The sequence below is a fragment of the Opisthorchis viverrini genome (genome assembly GCF_000715545.1).
Source record: "Opisthorchis viverrini unplaced genomic scaffold opera_v5_150, whole genome shotgun sequence".
NCBI lineage: Eukaryota > Metazoa > Platyhelminthes > Trematoda > Opisthorchiida > Opisthorchiidae > Opisthorchis > Opisthorchis viverrini.
Window position 1 is genome coordinate 991,160 of NW_008751806.1, and position 19,660 is coordinate 1,010,819.

A 19,660-nucleotide genomic window follows, 5' to 3' on the forward strand; every position below is an offset into this window, starting at 1 on the left:
GCAGTACAAAGGCGATAGAATAAATGAACGAGAATTTGGACACTGAGATGAAGCCAACAACAAGTGACAATGACGTATGCTACTCAACTCAGTAGGAAACTGTTTTGCTCAACCTCAAAGTAGCAATCAACCACTTCGTTGTTAGAGATGCACAGGACATGAGTGACACCAGAACTGAAGACAGTGAAAAACTGCTGGGCTTTAAATGACAATCAAAAACTGACGCGCGGTTATTTTAAATTGTCCATAAGAAAGGACATCCGCAAGAAAGGACAAACTGCCGTCTTATTCTATCAAGGCTTTTCAGTTTGAGAACTGATGTTACATGTTCACAGATACTATTGGGGTTCATCAACTGAGCAACAGCTCAGATTGGGAGTTACATCAGTTTCTTCTCACGAAAGCACCCTCTTGTGTATGAAGTAAGTTTGTACTTGTTCCTCAGTGTCGGACAACCGAAACAGAAAACCGCATCGAGGCACCACAGTTTGCAAATCATGTTGGTGCTGAGCAGCGACTCTGCTGGATCTCCCGCCGCTGAGAAGCCAACGAAAGACCAGACTGTGGAATTGTTCCTCATTCAAAAGGAACAAAAAGAACTGAAGTATAGATGGATACCAAAAGGATTTAGATGGAATGACGTGTTAACAGGAGGTTTTTTCTACCGCTCTAGTGTTAGCAGTCTAGAGACACTCAACCGTCCTCCACCACAGAAGGAACAAAAAGAACTAGAGTATAGGTGGATACCGAAAGGATTTAGATGGAATGACGTGTTGACAGGAGGTTTTTTCCACCGCTCTAGTGTTAGCAGACTAGAGACACTCAACCGTCCTCCACCACAGTTACTTGCAAGAATTTGTCTACACAACGTGGTTGGTGCCACAAGGCTTCTTCTCTTACTCTCATTTGAGGTAAACGAAGATTCCGCGTGTGGTTTGGGGTTCCGGACTTCTCCAAACGACATGTTCTTTTAAAGTTATGGCGTCAGCAGTATCACCTCAACTATGCTTCGACTTTCGCCGTCATTTCGATTGGATCTTGTGGGTTGCCTGCCTTGTACGGTCCGTGGAATTGTTTCTTTTATTGTAGCGACAGCTTATCCAGTCTACATCAGTCCAACGTTTTGCATAAGAACAACACAAAACAAAAATGCCCACTGGTGGTTGATCAGATGGCAGTTGATCCGTCCGCCGAGCTTGGCAACTGGTTTGGAAAGCCGCGAATCACGGTACAGCTGTTTCCTCCTTATTGGGAACCAGCAGCATTGTGCATCTCCAGAGCCCACAAACTCCCGGCCAGTAGCTTGAGTACTCAACCACTCTGCCTCGATCTGCTGATCAGCAGTGTGAGTAACTCGCACTTAGACAGGGTATAGCGCCACGTAACCAGTAATCGCAAAATCTACGCCGCCGGAACAAGTTGTTGAAAAGAGCTCAGTCTGTTTAAAAGATTAGCCAGGAGGTCACACTTAAGAAGTCCCTCGGGGTTTTCGTGAGATGCACACAGTGCTTCTGCGTTTCACTTAAATGATGATGTCGTAACTGAAAATTTCAAGATTTCCGCATACTACTGAATACGTCTTTATGCTGGTGCGGCAAAATTAGTGATGAAAACACAACGCGCTAAGGAATGAAGTGTTTGGTTCAGTTCGTCAGCTAACGTTTACAATACTGAATGAGCAGTCATCAACGTACCCTTATGGGGCAACATGCACACTTGGTAAGATTTTCGATCAGAAGCTAAATCGACTTCATGGATGTTCAAAAACAGGCTATCTAAGACGGTTATTGATCGGTTGGAAAATACTCGTGGTTCTTAATGTGACACATTACTCACAAGGTTCCTGAAAACTTATGGACAACCCGTTGCCGGTCACATCTTCAGTTCTGAAGTCTGAAGTCAGAATTAGTTCCGCATATATAAGTTTAGCTTAACCTTGTCGTGCGTGACTATTTGCTTCGATATATTCCACAGATCACATGGGGTTTTGCACAGCCTGCCCCTAGATGATCACGTGACGTGAACTATGTGACTGAAAGGTAGACGCAAGTTTGAGTTAAGCAAATCGATCGCCGAATGGCATAGTTTTAAATATTAAAAAAAATCTCATGAGTTCAGAGCGCTTTGGGTAATGGTGAGATCTGAACCGAGTGCTCCTTGGTTTTTCACAATAGACTGATTTCACTGGTACGTTAGAATTTTGTTTCAAGTCCACTGAATATTTGGTTACTTTGTAAACAATGCTCAGTCATGGCAAAAAAGCTGCGGGAAGATGTGACGACGTGTTTGCTTACGTTTCACAGTTTTTTCAGTGACAAAAACTGCACGGCTCACGATCGATGCGATCATGTGCCTACTTTTCATCCCGACTTCATATTCACATGAGCGTAGCAGTGCCTGTGTGGTTCGACAGGTACTTCCGCATGATCTCTCTTCAAACTAAGCATGCGAAGTACATATATATCTCATGCCAGAAAAAATGTGAGATTTGTTTTGAATAAATCAAGTTTTTTGGGAAGCTCTCTTTATCATTTTCTGTCCAGTAAAACTGTGAAACATCAGAAAAAGCTTCTGATTTTCGGATGGAGCGTTTGATGCCTAGAGAAACAAGTCAGTAGCCGTGAGTAGTACATGTTATCGATTCTCAGCTGTTCAAATCCGATAGTTTGAAGTTAAAATAAACTAACCTAGATAAATAAGAGAAAATAAACAACAGTTTTCACCGTGTTCAGTGATTAAATAACCATCAACCGACCAAGAAAAACTAAACTTATGATTCCAGATTGATAGATTTGATCAACCTGAAAATACTCAGAGATGTGGATACAAAACGATTTAACCAAACATGAGCAGACTGAACACTACCCTCGTAACGGTGGATACTACTGACAAGAAATGCAAGTACTACGTGATTTTCTCGTCACTCCTCCTTGATCTAATGAACGAATTACGGAATTTGTGGAACTGCTTTGTAGCATGCGTGATAGTCAATGAATATTCGGGAAAGTTCAAGAAGGCGTGTTCAAGAAGAAGACGAATATTCAGATTTTAATAACCGGGTGCGTATGAGAGTTTTACTTTCCTATCTGTAACTGTTTAGTCAGTGTTCTCCAGTAAGCAACTCCGCGGCGAAGGTTTTCCCTCCTTTCACTCGGACTCCCAAAAGCACCAAGTAAAACTGGCAAGCCAACGACTTTATCGTTGGGTACCAAACAGGTTAATAAATGCGACTGCCGGACTGCACAACTATATACTAGAGCGACACCGATCGAGGTAAGCTGCGACGAATAGCTAACAACTACAGTTTATTGACTGCAACCCTACCTCGGTTTTGATCCCTAGAAGATGTGATTCATCACCATTCAAACGTAGCATATTTAAACTAGGGTGCATTTGGGTTGACTATTCACGTGGCTCATTATTGATTAATCACGTATAAGTGCAGTGTCAGTCAATCAGACGACAGATAGACACAGAAGTGACTATGCACAAAACGTGTGCAAGTAAACGTGAATACTCTTTCTTCAGTGGGTGTTAATTCATGGGTCGGGATAAGGTTTGGTAGGTTAAATGGTTATGAAATGTGACTGAAAACGGAGTGTCAGGAGAGTTTTGGTTATTTTAGGACCAAAATTATCGTTATGGTGAGGATGGTTGTTGAAAGGAGACAAAGTGAAATGAGGAGAAGCAAAATACTGGTGAAATCGGAAGTGTATACACCGAATTTCGTCGCCTGCGCATGTTCGGTCCCTTTCCAAGTATAGAGGATGAGAAAAATCAATGAATCGATTGTCCGGGGGGGGGGGGGGGGGGGGTTGGTGAGTTATATAATCCTATCACGTTCCATCACTCACCAAGGTGAAGCCATCATGTACCTAGGGGGACGTGGAGGTGCGTCAGCAGCTTCCCGTTTCGAGTTAATGTGTGCGTGTTGAAATGGACACTTCTCTAATTTGGTCCCTTAGCCAATGTTTTGATTGGTCCATGATCTTTAACCTCAACGTTGACTGCTATCATCCATTCCTCGGTACTCGAGAGTGCTGCTACCTTTGTCAAAATGGTATGACTTCAAGGAAGAATACAGAATGGTCGAGAGCAAGACTCATTCGAGCATCGACCAATGGATGAATTTAGGACAGGATGAGTCCAAAGGTTACACAAAGTTGAACCAATCAGGACACAGGCTGATGAGCGATCATTGTAACGACCTAAGCGAATACCCAATCATGACCGAAAGTCTGTTCCGACTAAAATACTTTTTTGCCAATCACAGGGTGATCGAACACACGTCCAGTTAGGAACGCAACACAAAAGCGCCGCCAGGATATCACCCTAAGTGGTTAAGAGATGACTGTAGCCTACCTAGGTGGCTCAAAACAAACCAGTTACCGTATGCGCCACCTTTGATGCGGAAATCCTCTTGAGTATCAGTGACCTTTCGGCCTACGGGTAATCAAGATTGCAGTTGCGCTGAGGCGCTGTCGCACACAGTACAAACTAAACTGAGTGTCATGCTGTGTTACGTGAAGTGATTCCTGGTATTCTGGAGGGTTTAAATTTGAATGACTGTAAAAAGGGTGTTGTGAGTGGTGTACTTGCTTGTGAGACACGCAAACCGCCACAGAAACACCTTTCACGGTCGTCTAGCTGAAGTGGTTGTCTACTCTCAGATGGTTGTGAGATGTTTAGACTTATTTACTCAGTGTTACAGCCCTACTGCTCTGATTCTATTTCGTTTACACAGAAGCGACAAATTCTGAACCCGAATTCCGCTCTTATTCGGTCTTGTAAGTACTGGGATGTAGGCCGTGCATATCCATCGTGAGAAGGTCGTACAAGCACACTGGATCAGCTCGCTTTCTTGGTTACCTGGTCATCTCGAACAACCAGACGGTAACTGTCCGGTCCCTGCCGTTTGTTTTACTCTTCATGTGAACTTCTTGGTCACGGACGACAGAAAATTCGCTTCTTTATTTGACGTGTTATAAAAAGGCAAGTGTAAGAACAAAGGAGAACATAGCGGGCTCCTTCGAACTAGCTTCTGATCATTGTAACACTTAGTACATGCCCTAGTGCTCCAGAGGACACTAACTTGATCAAATTCGACTCACATCAGACTGGTGACTCATTCGTCGTCAGTTCTATTCCAACGACGTGTTCACAGAAGGCATTATAAGACTCTTCGGTTCTATTCCAAAGGAGGTGGAGGTAGAGAATCGGGTAATTGCGCAGTAAGCAAAGTACATAAAATGACTGTTTTCACCGGTCGGATGACTCTCTGAATCGGACAACACATGAAATCGAATTTACCAGGGGCGAAAACCCGTCACCCAACGTGATGTCCCAGACTTAATAGCCGGAAAGGGCTGACATGTGTCGAGCTGCAAAACCATCAGTTAACGAGTCTTCAAAAAGACGCTCATTTTCAGTTCGAGATAAAATTTTGTTTTTTTTTCAGCTGGCCCTAGCTATCCACGTGACCTTGAAACCTGTATCCCCGGTATAGACCTAATACACTACTCATAAGGTTGCTGTAAACCCCTCGACTGCCCGCGACCGCTTTCACACTTCTTAGAGCCCATCAGTTATGTGCGGTTCCCGAGCCTTTTTTTAAGTGGAGAACATCATAAACAAGGGATCAAGCTGGTGAGTATCCGTCAATATCGAATTGGTATGCAGATTAGTGCATAGGTCGAATTTCGTGCAAGTTGAGTTCAAAGAAAAAATAACGTTGGCGAAAATTTGCAGATTGACCTACCTGATGAGCCCCAAGAAGGGCGGAACCGGTCGTGCGCTACCGAAGAGTTTTCAGCAACCTTATGAGTAGTGCATTGCTTCTACAAAATTTACCACAATATCACGAATATCATGCCAAATGAAAAAGCGACGGCCTGGTGCCCGAAGAGTTTCAGCAACCTTATGAGTAGTGCATTGCTTCTACAAAATTTACCACAATATCACGAATATCATGCCAAATGAAAAAGCGACGGCCTGGTGCAGCACATTTAGTTGCTCTAGGACATCAGGAACGAGAGATCCGGCTAGTTTCCAGGCGAATCCCTCACCGTACAAGTTGTATCCTTGGTGTCTGAACAGAGTTTCGCTGTTGTTGCGAACCTCATGAACAAGTTGCTGCACAGACGATAGTAGTATCATGCATTTCAACTAAGCTGTCAGTACCGTATAATGCATCGAAAACGCGATTTCGTATTCAAAATGGCTCTTACATGAACAACAGTTATGGCTTGGTTTTGTATTCATAACATCGTCTTGACTTTAAACCGCTTACTGGTTAATCTTCTCCCAAGTAGGCCCCGCAAACATCCTAAATGCGCACACATCCGTGCTACGAAACCATGACAACTCTGCGTGAACTGTGCCTGTTTCAATTTAGAATTTCACCAGCAGTAATTGTTTCTTCCAGAGAGGAATAGCTCCCCCTCCCAATGGTTTGCGCGGTGAGTTGTCACATGATAACGCCATCAAGAACAGCAAAAACTGCATTTTATTTCCGTTTCATCTGCGTGTGTGGCCAACATCTAGGTGGCGCTGGCTATGTTGATAATAAAACACTCAAGACCCCATTTATAGCTGTCACGTTTGCCCAGGGCACTCACCCAAATTCCGGTATACGTATCCGTGATGACGACAATCAATAACCGGAAATTGCATTTGAAATATTAAGCTTTGGGAACGAATGACACACGCTGTCAAAAGGAGGATGAGGGTGTAGAAGCGGAGCTGGCGGAAATTTGAATTGTAGTGGTAAAACTAAAGTGATATTCTGTTTAAGAGTGTAGTATTTTTGTTGTATTCGGTGCTAAGGTCTGTTGTCAGCTTTCAAATCAGGAGATTTATTACGGTATTTATCGATATAGTAAACGGAGAAGTCCAATCGCGGTTGGTCGCAATTTCCAAATTAGAACTACCCACGGTTGTTGGCTAATCTAGTTGTAGTATTTAGCAAAAAGCAAGTCACGGAATCAACGTTGTTGCAGACTCTTCAGCCACTCGCATATATCTCGAGGCTCTTCAGGTAGGCGCGGTCTCCGAGTCAATCTTACGTTCCACTAAACGAAATTTGGGCATCAATTTGGTTTTCACGAGGGACTCATTTAAATCCAGCTGGATGTCTTGTTTGTGACTTAATGTGCTGCGCAAATCTGTCTCATGTTTCAGTGGGTACGGTAGCCTAGATATCGTAGTACGCTGTCCGAGCTCAAAGGTTGCTGAAAAGTCTGCGACACCTAATGACCTGCTTTGCCCACAATTCTTGAGGCTCATCAGTTAGGCGTATTCCCAAATCTTTGTCACCTTTCATTGGACGCATGAATAGTTTTTACGTGCGGAAAATGAGGTGCGATATCTCGAAAATCAAAAACCATGCCAACTGTTACATGAAGTAGTCTTGGTAAATGTGTAGGCTTCAGGTAATTTTTGGACGCTTTGAACTATTTTGGGGAGTCACAAACCGCAGGGTTAGGTCCATCTCTCGACGAACTTTTGACTTATAAGTATGATGCACTTTACTGGGTTTATCCATATTGGCAAACTAGCTTGGTATTATCAGGCTACTCAGGTGAATGTCAGTTGAACCTCTCTTGCATAATGATCTTCAACAGAGTGGGCTGCAAAACGGTTGTCCAGTTTTCACAAAGGAAACTACTCACAAGGTGGCTGAAAACTCTTCGGCAGCCCACGACCGATTTCTCCCTTCTTGGGGCTCATCAGGTAGGCGTAGCACTCGAGTTTCCGTCAATCTTTTTGCCTTTCCCATCCGCCCCCTGGAAAATTAAGTTCATGAGAGTCAGACGGCCTTTCGCCCTGCGCGACGGTGCATCAAAAAGAACCAAATGTTTTGCCAAGTGGTGTTACGTCTAGAGCAAAAAGAGGGTCATTTTTACCTTCGCTGTCGTCCCTCAAACTGTTAACTTATTGTCATCCCTACTGATCAAATTCTAAGCACTGTTAGCGTGACCTCTTACCTGTGATTTTGGACATCTAATGATTACAACAAACATGTTGGCCTTCCATATGATATCTGCTAGGTTTGGAAACTGAGCAGGATCAATTTCGAAGTGTAGACTCTTGATATATCTTGCACTGTATCGGGATATTTGGAAGCTGAACTCCTCTGAAATATGTGTACCAATTAGGACTCATTGACGTAGTTTTTAGGGCGTTAGGGGAAGAGTGAATAGTATTGAACGAGGGCTTCATTCAGTTTGAATTTTTGACGTATGTATTGATCCTAATATCGGGCAGTAGAAGAAGCAAGCAAAGTTTTACTAGATTCTGTCAACATGGCGCCTGCTAAATATCAGCTGGGTAAGTGGTTGAAAATGTTGGGTGTTACTTGCAGCTTTTAAGAACGACGTACCTCTCAGTCACTGGACTTTTGGAACAACCGCCAGAGATCAGTGTCATGAGCGTACACTGTTGAGCGCCGAACGATAAATTCAGCTAATCGCCTGCATCTGCCACGTGTATAGCACACAAGCAACTGTGGTCCGTAAGCATTCAGCTGATCAATATCTTTGAAAGTGTCTCGCTTGTAACTTTACTTACTTGATTATTCCCGTTTCTTTTCCTGGAATAATGTTCCTTCTGAGTGCAGTCACGCAGGAAAAACCTTGAATCTGTCTCCTGTTGTAATGGGAGCACTTCAGCAGTGTAGACAAGTTTGTTAATCACGCTTCTTTGTACGATACAAGTAGAATACACCTTCTCGAGGATATTCGAAAGCGGCAGATGTGTATATGGTTACCGAAAACCTGATAATGCACGCGGTAAATTTTGTTGAATCGCACTGAATCGCACAGCCTTTCCCACGGAGAGTTTGAAATGAAGGTGGCAAAAACACTATTCGATTGTATAAACGTAATATACTACTCATAAAGTGGATGAAATTTTTTCGATCAATTGAAACACGGAGAGGTGCAGCACACTCGCTTGCAGATAAACATCATAAATGAGCAATTTAGTTCGGCTTCTAGTGAAAACCGAATTGGTATGCAAGTGAATGTAATTCGGTTCTGATTCTGAGATGTAAACTCTCGTTAGTGTAACGCTCAACTGTGGTCGTCCCCCGATCTTGTTCCACTCATTTGCTCTTATCTGTCTGGTTCACGCAGCACTCTCTGCTTGGTTGACATGGAACACCTCTTGAGAATTCCCTCATTTGGAACCCTCATAAAGAAAAAGTCGGTCGTACACGTTTCCTCAAGAATGGACGTGTGACAGCTTGCATCGTAGTAAGAGTCCAGTGACAGGTTCGTACCTGTTAAAGTGAAAAAAAACATGGACATTATTACACAACTTCTGATACAAATCGACTTTACACCAGGTAGAGTTCGAACCCGGGATAAGTCACATGTGTTTTTATTGGTTGCTGAACAGGCGGCCGTTCGTCCAGCTGAGCAGCTAGCATCCATAAGTTTCATCCCGGTTCCCCAGTGTCCCCTCGGATTGTGACGAAATCTTTCCGGTGCACAAGTCAAAAGTCGGTCGTACTGCACTCCCTGTTGGCCCCGGTAAGTTCGCCAGCTCAGACTTGCTTGTCTGTATCGGTGCAAGGCAGGCGGTCAGTTTCACATCACTCTCGTTTTGAACAGTCGTCCTCCTATCCTGGCGCATTTATTCATTTGAATCCATACCACTGGACTCGAGTTTCGCTCTTGTTGGAGCTCATCAGCAATGGCCGTGCCGGGGTTTGAACTCCGGATACCTGACATGCGAGGCCAACCTGTTACCACTATCCCACCAGCGCATGCGGGACGTATCTGAATTTTCACATCTGAACGGGTGAACGTGTTCGCACATGCATCAAAGTTGTTTTTGTTGGGAATGCGAATACTCATCTGTCCAGCCCACGCAGCCCGGTGGTGATCAAAGTCATGTATTTGGTATGGATGAAAATCTTATCGCCTTATTCAAGGTTCGTAGTTCACAACCAACTATGAAATTTGGTGCTCGATTGGAGGACAACCTTTGTTTGTCTGGTCAAACTTCGTTGGTAGTTGGATTGTGGAACATGTAGTGACCTTCCAGAACGGACCATAGTGGAAATCTCCCGACCCTAGTCTACTGTGGCATATTTTTGCGCCTGAATGGCGATCAAATATATGGGCTGTTTCACAACGTAGATTTAGCTCAGTCAAAGTGTGAACTGCCGGTTCTCCACCTGATGCAGATGAGTTTGTAAATGTCTTTCAGCAACACTGGCAGACAAGCTTTCAAGAAACGTTTCATATTTTCGGCAGCTAACACTGACTAAGTGCACTGCAATCGACAAAGTATGCAACGAAATTTATGTGGCTTGTAGTCAGTAATTCATGGCTGAGTGAAAAAGTGACGACCAATTGGTGAAGGAAGTGGTTTGGCCTTGAACAAACCGTCTGAAAGATGTAGAAGCTTATCTCCAGGTCTTCCTGATGGGCCACGTTTTGCATATCGTAAAAGTGATCAGGTGATTTTCACGTCTTGCTTGATCTAGATGAAACTAGCTGTTTATCATTTGCTTCTGATTTCTACTTCATGAAACAAGGGGCAATCAACAAGGAAGGACGTCCGTCATACTCTGAGTGGAAGGCCACGTGAACCGATGCATCCTTGGATGATGGAGATGTGTCCTTGATAGAACAGGCCAGGTGGAAGCAGAACCAACGTTTTCGACACAACCCGGGAGTTAAATTGAGAACCAAACCTCAGCTTCTGTTTATGGTTGGGTAACCCGGATCTACCTCATTCCTAACACTTCCTTCGAATGGCATGACAGCTTAGCACCTAAATGGGGTGTTACATCTTAAAGACCACTGCTATCAGGTCGTTTCTTAGATAAAACTTCGCTTTTCCGGCAGTAACAAACATTGGAATATCATCGTTTGATTGTTTAAATTTCGCAGCTAATCGTAGATGTCTATTGACCTGAGGTAGTCGATATGCCAGTTTTCTGGTGAAAGGGAGAAGGTCTTGGCTGCGGAGTTGTGTATTAGAAAATGCCAACTGAACAGTTAAGACTATTGGACAGGAAAGCAAAACTCTCATTTGCATCTTGTTCATAAAACTGAGTATCCACCTCCTTGAAGGCGTCTTTTCGAACTTCCCTTGATATTAATTGACTGTTATTCTATTGCAAGCAGATGCTACAGAGCGGATCCACAATTTCCGTAAGAGATCTGACTTTTCCACAGACGCAAAGTGAATTTACGAGAGAACATACTACTCGCATGCCCCTCCATTAGTAGTATCACCGTTACGCTGGTATCAACTTTGCAGGATTATGATAATTCTATAATAAATATGGATTACGTTACACATGTGATGAATTGGAGGTCAGATGAACTCGGATCAATCGTTTTTCCTTTTTTCTCAGAATGATGATACATTTCGCTGTTTGTTTGTTCGCAACACACTTTCTTACCAACCCAGCTTTTTGTTTCCTTTATTCGGTCCACGTTAGATTTCCTTTGATCATATATCATTCCGAGCTTATCGACCTGGAAATATTTTCCCGTTTGCAATATAGGACACAAGCGAAAATGTACGGTTTGTGGCAGCCCGTATCCTCTTTCTAAATTTCTCCTAATGACTAGAAAACACGCACATGACCGGGATAAACAATGAGATTGCTGTGGAACTGAAGTAATTCGAATTGAGGCAGCAGTCGATTACTAAGGGTTCTTATCAATAAACCACATTCAAACACAGAAAATGACTGGGGGAGTAAACAACTAGATCTGTTGTAGAAGCATATAGGAATGTGTAATATGCGGATACATTGAGAGCTCAGGTGGGTAACTGTTGGCTCGCTGAGCTTGTCAACTATCTCGCTTGGTGAGAAAACCAACCATCATTGCTAGAAAAGTTACTGAGTTGAGAAAGTCCGAAAACAAGTTTAGCGACATGAGAATACGAGGCTCGGTAACATCAGACACATGGTAGGATGGTACTGTTTACAAACGCTCTCTATACTTACGTGGTGAGTCACCAACTACAAGACTGATTGGACACGTCACGTTTCGGACCAGAAGGGCAATTTTTCAGTGGAGAATTTAAGCAACCGTAGCTTTATCTTGGTCAGATCATGGTTGTTGCTAGTGAACTCCAACTACGCAAGCACACAATGAAGACGAGTAGATGGTGATGTGTTTGCTGAAAGGGTCACTACATTTTCATAAAGAAGACTACTCACGAGGTTGCTGAAAACTCTTCGACAACCCACTTGTGAGTAGTTTCCTTTGTGAAACTATACTGCGATATCTCGAGCATCGTGCAAACTGAATTAGGAGACGGCCTGTGTGTAGCACATTCAGTTGTAGGATATCATAAACGAGAGATTCAGTTGAATCTCTCGCGAAAACCAAATTGATTTGCAAATGAGTGTATTTCTCGAAGTCACTATATTGTTTAGAATAGTCATTAGCGGAAACTGCAGTTTTTTTACCATTTTTGGAAAGGCTTTTCCATACAAGTTGGCACGTTTTATCTGATGTTATCATTTACTTTGTGGAGTAACGTGCAGCATTCAAACTAGAGAAATCTGGACGTCATTTACACATCACTGCTTGTGTGTGCTGATTAGGCATCTGGTCGATCAATATTCTAGGCTACATAAAAATCAGCCAAGCTCACGTGACTGTGTTGCCCATATGATAGCGTCCAGTAGCATCATAACACAGTCAAAACAGAAAAATTCCAAGGAAAAAGCGTCTGCACGTCTGCCTGAGGCCTATTCACTTCCATCAAGTGAGAGAGAGAGTCCTTTTCTATCAACCGTCTTGCAATAGATATTCCCCTCAACATAGACGGTTATTGATCGTTCAGTTGCTTCAGTTCAGCTCTGAATGCGATTCAGGCAGATCGAAAATATGGAAGCCAATGAACAGATGCGCATACATAACACGTCCCAAGGAAACGATTATCCAATAAATGTTTGTCATGGGATTGGTGAAACTAAGATGCAACCCGACCTACACAGCAAAGCTAGAAGGGTGCCAGACAATCATACCTGGGAATAGGGTTGAGAAACTGTAATACAGTGATTTCTGACAAGTCATTTCAACCACTGAAGACAGAAGAACTCCGAAGCCAACAAGAAAGAAGACTCACGAGAAAAGCAAGAAGTCAACGGAAAGAAAGACAGAGAGAAATTCAGCTGGGTTAATTGAAGCCCATCAAAATGTACAGGATCGACAACAAGGGAAAATCACACACGACAGAAAAGCATTGAATGATACGGCTAGGCTTTACACACTCTGAATGCAATGCAGCACATAAGGAGGCTACTCAATCGACCAATCATACGACAGAAGACGAACCGAGGCAAGGGACACAAGAAGTTCAAACGGGACAGATGGGAAAAACATAGTTTACCGTCCTACTGAAAAGTTCTTTGGGGCATTGGAGTCTAAGATTTTTCGGCCGGCGAGAATCTCACTGTTAGTCCAAGAGACCGAATGGAATCAACTCATTCAAACGCCACAACGAACATGAAAAAAGGAGCAACAAGTTTGAAGCCCCAAAGTTTTGTGAACACAAGACGATCCACAGAAATGGTAGACTATGCACCAAAAATGGAGTTTTTCTATTCCACATACGAAGTTGAGAACTACGGGCATGTCATCACGACGCCATTATTCCAAAGGATAAAGAAAGACAGTTATCGTGAAATCAGTTTAATTCGTAGTGCTGAAAAAGTCCTGTCTCGCATGGACATTCTGGGTGTGGTTTATTCAGGAAAAGTTTATCTATTCAGGAGGATGGGGAGCATTACTGATTTACTCCTCAATCTAGTGAACACAATAGAAATGCTAACAAAGCAACCTGTGCTCCGTTTGTCCTTGGGTTTAGAGAACAGAGAAGCATTATGGATCGCTCTCCGGTGAGAGGATATTGTGGGTTGTCTGAGAGGGACAAATGTGCACCTTAAAGTGCGTGCTGCGCCATATACAACACATGTATGCTTTACAATCCAGAAATTTGACTCTGTTTCATGGAGTGAAGAGAAGTTCGGCTCATGCAAAAACGCATACAGACGCCAGCTTGGCATCAACAAAGAAAATTCAGGGAAAAAACCGTTTCACCAAAGTGACAAAGTGTCCGTTCGGGATGGCCTGCACCCGGCACTCTTAAAAGATGACGAAGTCTTGGTGGACAGTCTGACGATCCTGCTGGGAAAGAGTTGGGGCGGAAATAAGAGGCCACTGGAATNAAAAAAAAATCAAGGAAAAAACCCGTTTCACCAAAGTGACAAAGTGTCCGTTCGGGATGGTCTTGGTGGACAGTCAGACGATCCTGCTCGGAAAGAGTTGGGGCGGAAATAAGAGGCCACTGGAATGGCCGGCGTCGAATATGATTTTGGCCTTCAAAAAACGGCACCAGGATGTAATACAGAAACCATCATGGCACTAGCCTGATAGTTTGCGCATCTGGGGTGCTCTATATCACTACTTTGCGCAGATTGATCGATTATCCGGAGAGACAAACTCGTAATAATCACGCTTGGCCAAGGAAGTTCGGCTATTTCTTTACACTGAGCAGTGCCACTCGTTCAGACGTCCCAAATTGGTCATTTTTCTTGATCGTCAAAAACCTTTGCAATATCTGGCGATCAAGTTTACATGCACTATGATGGAACTGTATGCAAAGTCCTGTGAGCACATACAAGCGTACAGCAAGTTCTCATCTGAGTTCACCACATCCACCGTTGTAAGACAAGCCTGCTGTCTCTCTCACCCTTCGTCTTCAACCTTGAAGTGCGCCTTGAAATTTCTTTGCCTTCCTTTGAAATCTCGAGGGTCGAAGTGATCCCGGGACTTTTGCTCACAGGCAGTGAGTGTGCGGGCAGTATTTATCTCCTTCAAACACAGATGCAAACAATCTGAAATAATTCTACCTCCCGGCCACAAGACTGGGTGGGAACAAAGCCACACCTCATGCGTGGTAGATAAAATTATTTTCCCAGGCAGTTGTATAAGTTCCGGGGGTGAGTGGAGATGCAATTAACCTTTGAATTGAGAAGGCCAGGGTAGCTTACGCCAACCACCGTCAACCAGGCTAGTGTCAATAGAATCGATTACATTGAAAGGTCAGATAAGTCACACTTTGCTCACATTCTGAATTACCTACTTTCATGTCCTCACAGGGGAATCGATTTCAAGGCATTCCTTGTGTTTGTTGAAGAATATCTTGGTCCAGTCTATGGAAGAATGAACGGGATGGAGAAGGAGGACGCGATAGCGGAAGTAAAACAGAAGTTGTCCTGCATCTCGCCACAACTACGAAATGCCACAGTGAGCGCGTTTTTTTAAATGTCATGTTGCGCACTCAATGGTTTTGCTGAAGTATAATCTTCCACTGAGCTACTTATAGATTTAAGTTTTTTGTGGAGATTTCATCCTGTGAGGGAAGCAAATCTATGCTGAAAAGCCGAGAAGCATTGTGCAGCTGTTTCATCCTTATTGGGAATCATCAGCGGTGCGCATCTCACGAAACTCCGGAGAGTCTCGAACCCGCGACCTCCCGGCTAGTAGTTTGAACACTTAACCGTTCGGCCACGGGCGGCTGATCAGCAGTGTGAATAACTCGCACTTAGAAAAGGCACAGCCTTTCTCACAGGATCCACATCATGCAGTCACACGTGTTGACTGCCCCCCGAGCAACGACGTCTCAGCTGGGAGTTTCACATATCGGGTGAAGTTAATTCTTCCTCTGACCTACTTATGGATTAGTAGTGGTGTCAGGAGATTTGGGATGTGTCAGTTGTCCTGTTTGTGAAGTCAATCTACTCTGGAAAGCTAAGGAGCACTGTGCCGTAGATTCATGCTTATTCCGACTCACCACCAGTGCGCATCTCACGAAACCCCAGGGAGACTCGAGCCTGTGATTTCCCTTCCAGTAGTGTGGCTAAGCAGAAAAGATAGAGCGCCACTCGACCTTAAGTCATGGAATCCACATCACATGGTCACCTGTTGACTGAACCCTCAAGTAACGAGTTCTCAGAGGAAGTTTCACTCGTGTTGTGAAAATATTCTTCCTTTGAGCTACTTATTGATTGATGGTAGTATGAGGAGATTTGGTGATTTTCAATTTCGGTGTGGCCTTCAAACTGATGCCTATCTATGCTTGAAAGCCAACTTTCCTGCACTTTTCCAGCTTCTGCTAGAAACCCATTCAGAATCTCAAGTTTAAGCTCGGAGGATTCCTATCATTATCATTTATTTTTGAAGAGCATGGTCTCAAACATAATAAGTAAATGCAAGCGACGAATGCGAAAGGGTAACAGGAGAATATGAGATAGGGGAGAGAAACAGTTCAGTCGAAGTCGTCATCAACAGTTCTAGTCAGATGAGATGAAACCCAACGTATATGAAAATTTGCTATGAAAACGCGAGTGTAAAGACCAACAACCGAAGAAAGGACAAAAGGACGAGGCGCGATAAGCGCTAGCACAGTCAAGACTCGAACATCAGGCACAAAGTATCCGTCATACTAGGTCTGGTGTAAGATTAAATGGCAAAAATGTACACTCAGTACCATGTGCCACGCATGAAAGTGCCATAAGTACGCAGAGAGCCCACAATTTTAAGTCACTGACTGTGACCTTAGGAAGTCCCAGTCCAATAACAGACTAAGCGGATTGAGGAAAGCAGATCCCTCGATGAGGGATGATCCTCGGTTGGTGGACCAAAAAGTTGACATCACGAGTGAATTTCATACGTTCATGGTGCCATGTATATTGTGCAACAGGTCAGTTTTCTGTACCATCTTCAAGACTGTAACAGTGATGTCGTATTTCAAGCATTCGGGATTCATCCGCTGGACAGAAGCCTAATGCTGATTTAGTTACCGGGGGCTGACTAATCTTACACAACAAAATCGGCCTGAATGTTAAGCCCATCGGTCGGCAATTAACCGTCTATCGGTGGTGATCAATGCCCAGCTGGGTACAAAAATTTTTATCAGCATTTTATCAGTGGGCGACTAAAACAAACTGGGCCTTGTGCCTCATTCTTTTTTTGAGGCAGGTTTGCTTGTTTCATAGAGTTTTGCGCACGTTTCCTAAGTATATTAAACTGTTCAGTGCGTGCAGGGGTTTGTTATCAACTGCCGGGCAAAATATTGCTTTTGTGATATCGACACGAAGAGACTGCACCTTACCGTGGTGTGACGGTTTGCGTACCTCGGCGATCTATTGAGCTATACTGGGGAGTGTCCCCGTGACACTCACAGAGTCTCTCATACCAGGTTGGTCAAATGTTAGAGGTCTGACAAACACAGTCTTCTGGCCCTCCAGGTTGGAGGTTGGAACATGTAGCGACTAGTTTCGTAGAAATGGTAATGTATTTGCATTTCCAACCAAACACCGCTGCCTTGCGGTTTGGCTTTAGAGCCAAAATCTTTGGTTGAGGACCCTAATCGTCCTCTTGTCTAGGTTTGGCGCCCTGACAGTTACCCAGCTCACGTACAACCGTAAGGCAGTGAAGCATTGGTGTTGAACACTGATACCATGCTGTCGGTGACTATGATGATGATGATGATGATGATGATGATGATGATGATGATGATGATGATGATGATGATGATGATGATGATGATGATGATGATGATGATGATGATGATGATGATGAAAATAATGGTTCCTGCGCATACGAGCATCTGACAGCAGACTAGCTAGGACGGTGATTGGATTCCGTCATTAACTGTCTGTCTTTTACACCAAAGTGATTTTACCTGGCAACTAGGCCGGTTTTGCCAGGCTATTAGCCAACCGTTCGAACCCTTTTTTATTCGTTGAGATGAATGCGGATTTTGCACACTCGTGGCCGACCGCTTTGTCAGAAGGAATCCATGCACCTAAACCGACCAGTGCTGCATCATCACCAGTGACGGCAAAATACCAATAAAAAAACATTGGTGCTGAACTGTCACACAACCACGAGGAGAGGGGGAGTTTTAGTAAAAAGTGGAATGAAACAGGAGGAAAGGTTTGAGAAAGGGTAGGGACTTGATTACAAGAAGCCGTTTTCGTATCAAGAATAAGATGCCTACATGTTTAGACAGCACTGAATAAAACACGTCCGAGCGTCACCTCAAAGTGGTTTGTTCTCTTCGGTATTGACCCCGTATCCTTAGCCAACCTCACCCGACATAAGCTCAGTGAACAACAGTAGTGGAAACTCTTCGACAGCCCACGACCCGTTTCACCCTTCTTGGGGCTCATCAGGTAGGCGCAGTCCCCGAGTTTCCGTCAACTTTATGTTCTACTTGAACCTTGTGAATAGTTTCCTTCATGAAAATATACTGCGATATCTCGAATATCGTGTCAACTGAATCGTGAGGTGGCCTGTGTGCTGCACATTCAGGTGTAGAATATCATAAACGCGAGAGATTCAGTTGAGTCTCTCGTGAAAACCAAATTGATTTGCTAGTGAGTGTATTTCTCGAAAACAGTGGTGGAACCTTAGCTAGATGTTGAGACCAGGAAATGATAGTCTTTGCAATACTGGGGTCGGTATTAAGTTCAATATTTGAAGATAAGATCAGGCTATCCGACTGTCTAACGGTATTGAGCAGCCTTGCTCCAAGTATTCCCGGCGAAATCACTTCCACACACAAAGTAGAGTTCGTCATAATCCAAGAGCTGATTGTTGCCGGTATATTTGGTCTACTCACGGACGTTACGTCTTAGGAAGCTTGTACTTTTACAAAGGTGCCCCAAACTATGATCAGATCTAGTGTGTTTTTGAGAAAGCACTGCGATTCACGTGCGCATTTTATGAACTAACCGAATCGAACATGTCTCTTTCTCATGCGACTTTGAGATTCCTTTCCAGTGATCAGTCTTTTCACGTAACTTCTTTGACTCTCAAGTACAGTTCCACCGAATAAACACAACGATGTGGTACTTCAGAAAGGAGAATAAGTCACGCGATGAGTGAACCCTTCATATGTGAAGTATTCCGTTGAACAACCAGTCGACACGTAATCTCGTCATGTGAATTCCCCAATTGAACGAAACGTTGCGTTAATATCCTGTCTAGGTTCTAGCTCATTTTAATTCTGGTCAGCCATTGGTGACCGAAGCGGTGACAGTAACGAGTTCTAATCAGCCTGGAGATTCGCAAAATGCACGCCGCTTTTCGATTCCAAGCAAGGTTGGAACATAAGTACAGTGCTCTTGGCTTGTCTACAAAGAGTGCGTACACTTACTGGGTGAAATCTGAATTGAACCAAGTAATGCCAACTGAAATCTTACCCCCAATCATGTATTCTTGGGAATTTCGCTATCTGCATGCGTATTCGGGAGGTCCTAATATCTGCCGATTCCCATTTCCGAAACCTGTGAAATGTCCGTTTAGAGAAACTGATATATCTGGCAACGAATATCATAACGCCTCCCTCATTCCTGTCCTTCTGTTGTAGAAACCGTCCAATGATGCTGTTGTTCAACGATTAACAGACCCGAATGCCTTTCCACAGGCACACAAGTCGCAACCCAGCGCGAAACCGCGACAGTATAATCCAGCCCCAGGACGTCAGTTATCCAAAAAGTGAATGGATGCACAAAACATATGAAAGAACGTTTTTTTCCCACCCATGAGATAAATATCCAGGTTAGGTTCTCAAGCACATGCTCCACTGCAAACCGCAGAACTTA

The 19,660-nt window shown here is 43.8% G+C and overlaps 1 protein-coding gene across 1 annotated transcript in view; it reads left to right on the forward strand.

Annotated features, from left to right (window-relative positions):
- Positions 1–19,660, forward strand: part of T265_06894 (hypothetical protein) — a gene marked incomplete at both ends in the record, with an annotated part of 37,521 nt that extends 17,861 nt beyond the window's left edge. Inside the window, 2 exons of the mRNA XM_009172282.1 lie at positions 15,146–15,293; positions 19,426–19,660. Of these exons, the coding sequence (XP_009170546.1) occupies positions 15,146–15,293; positions 19,426–19,557 (280 nt within the window). The remainder of the gene's footprint in view (positions 1–15,145; positions 15,294–19,425) is intronic.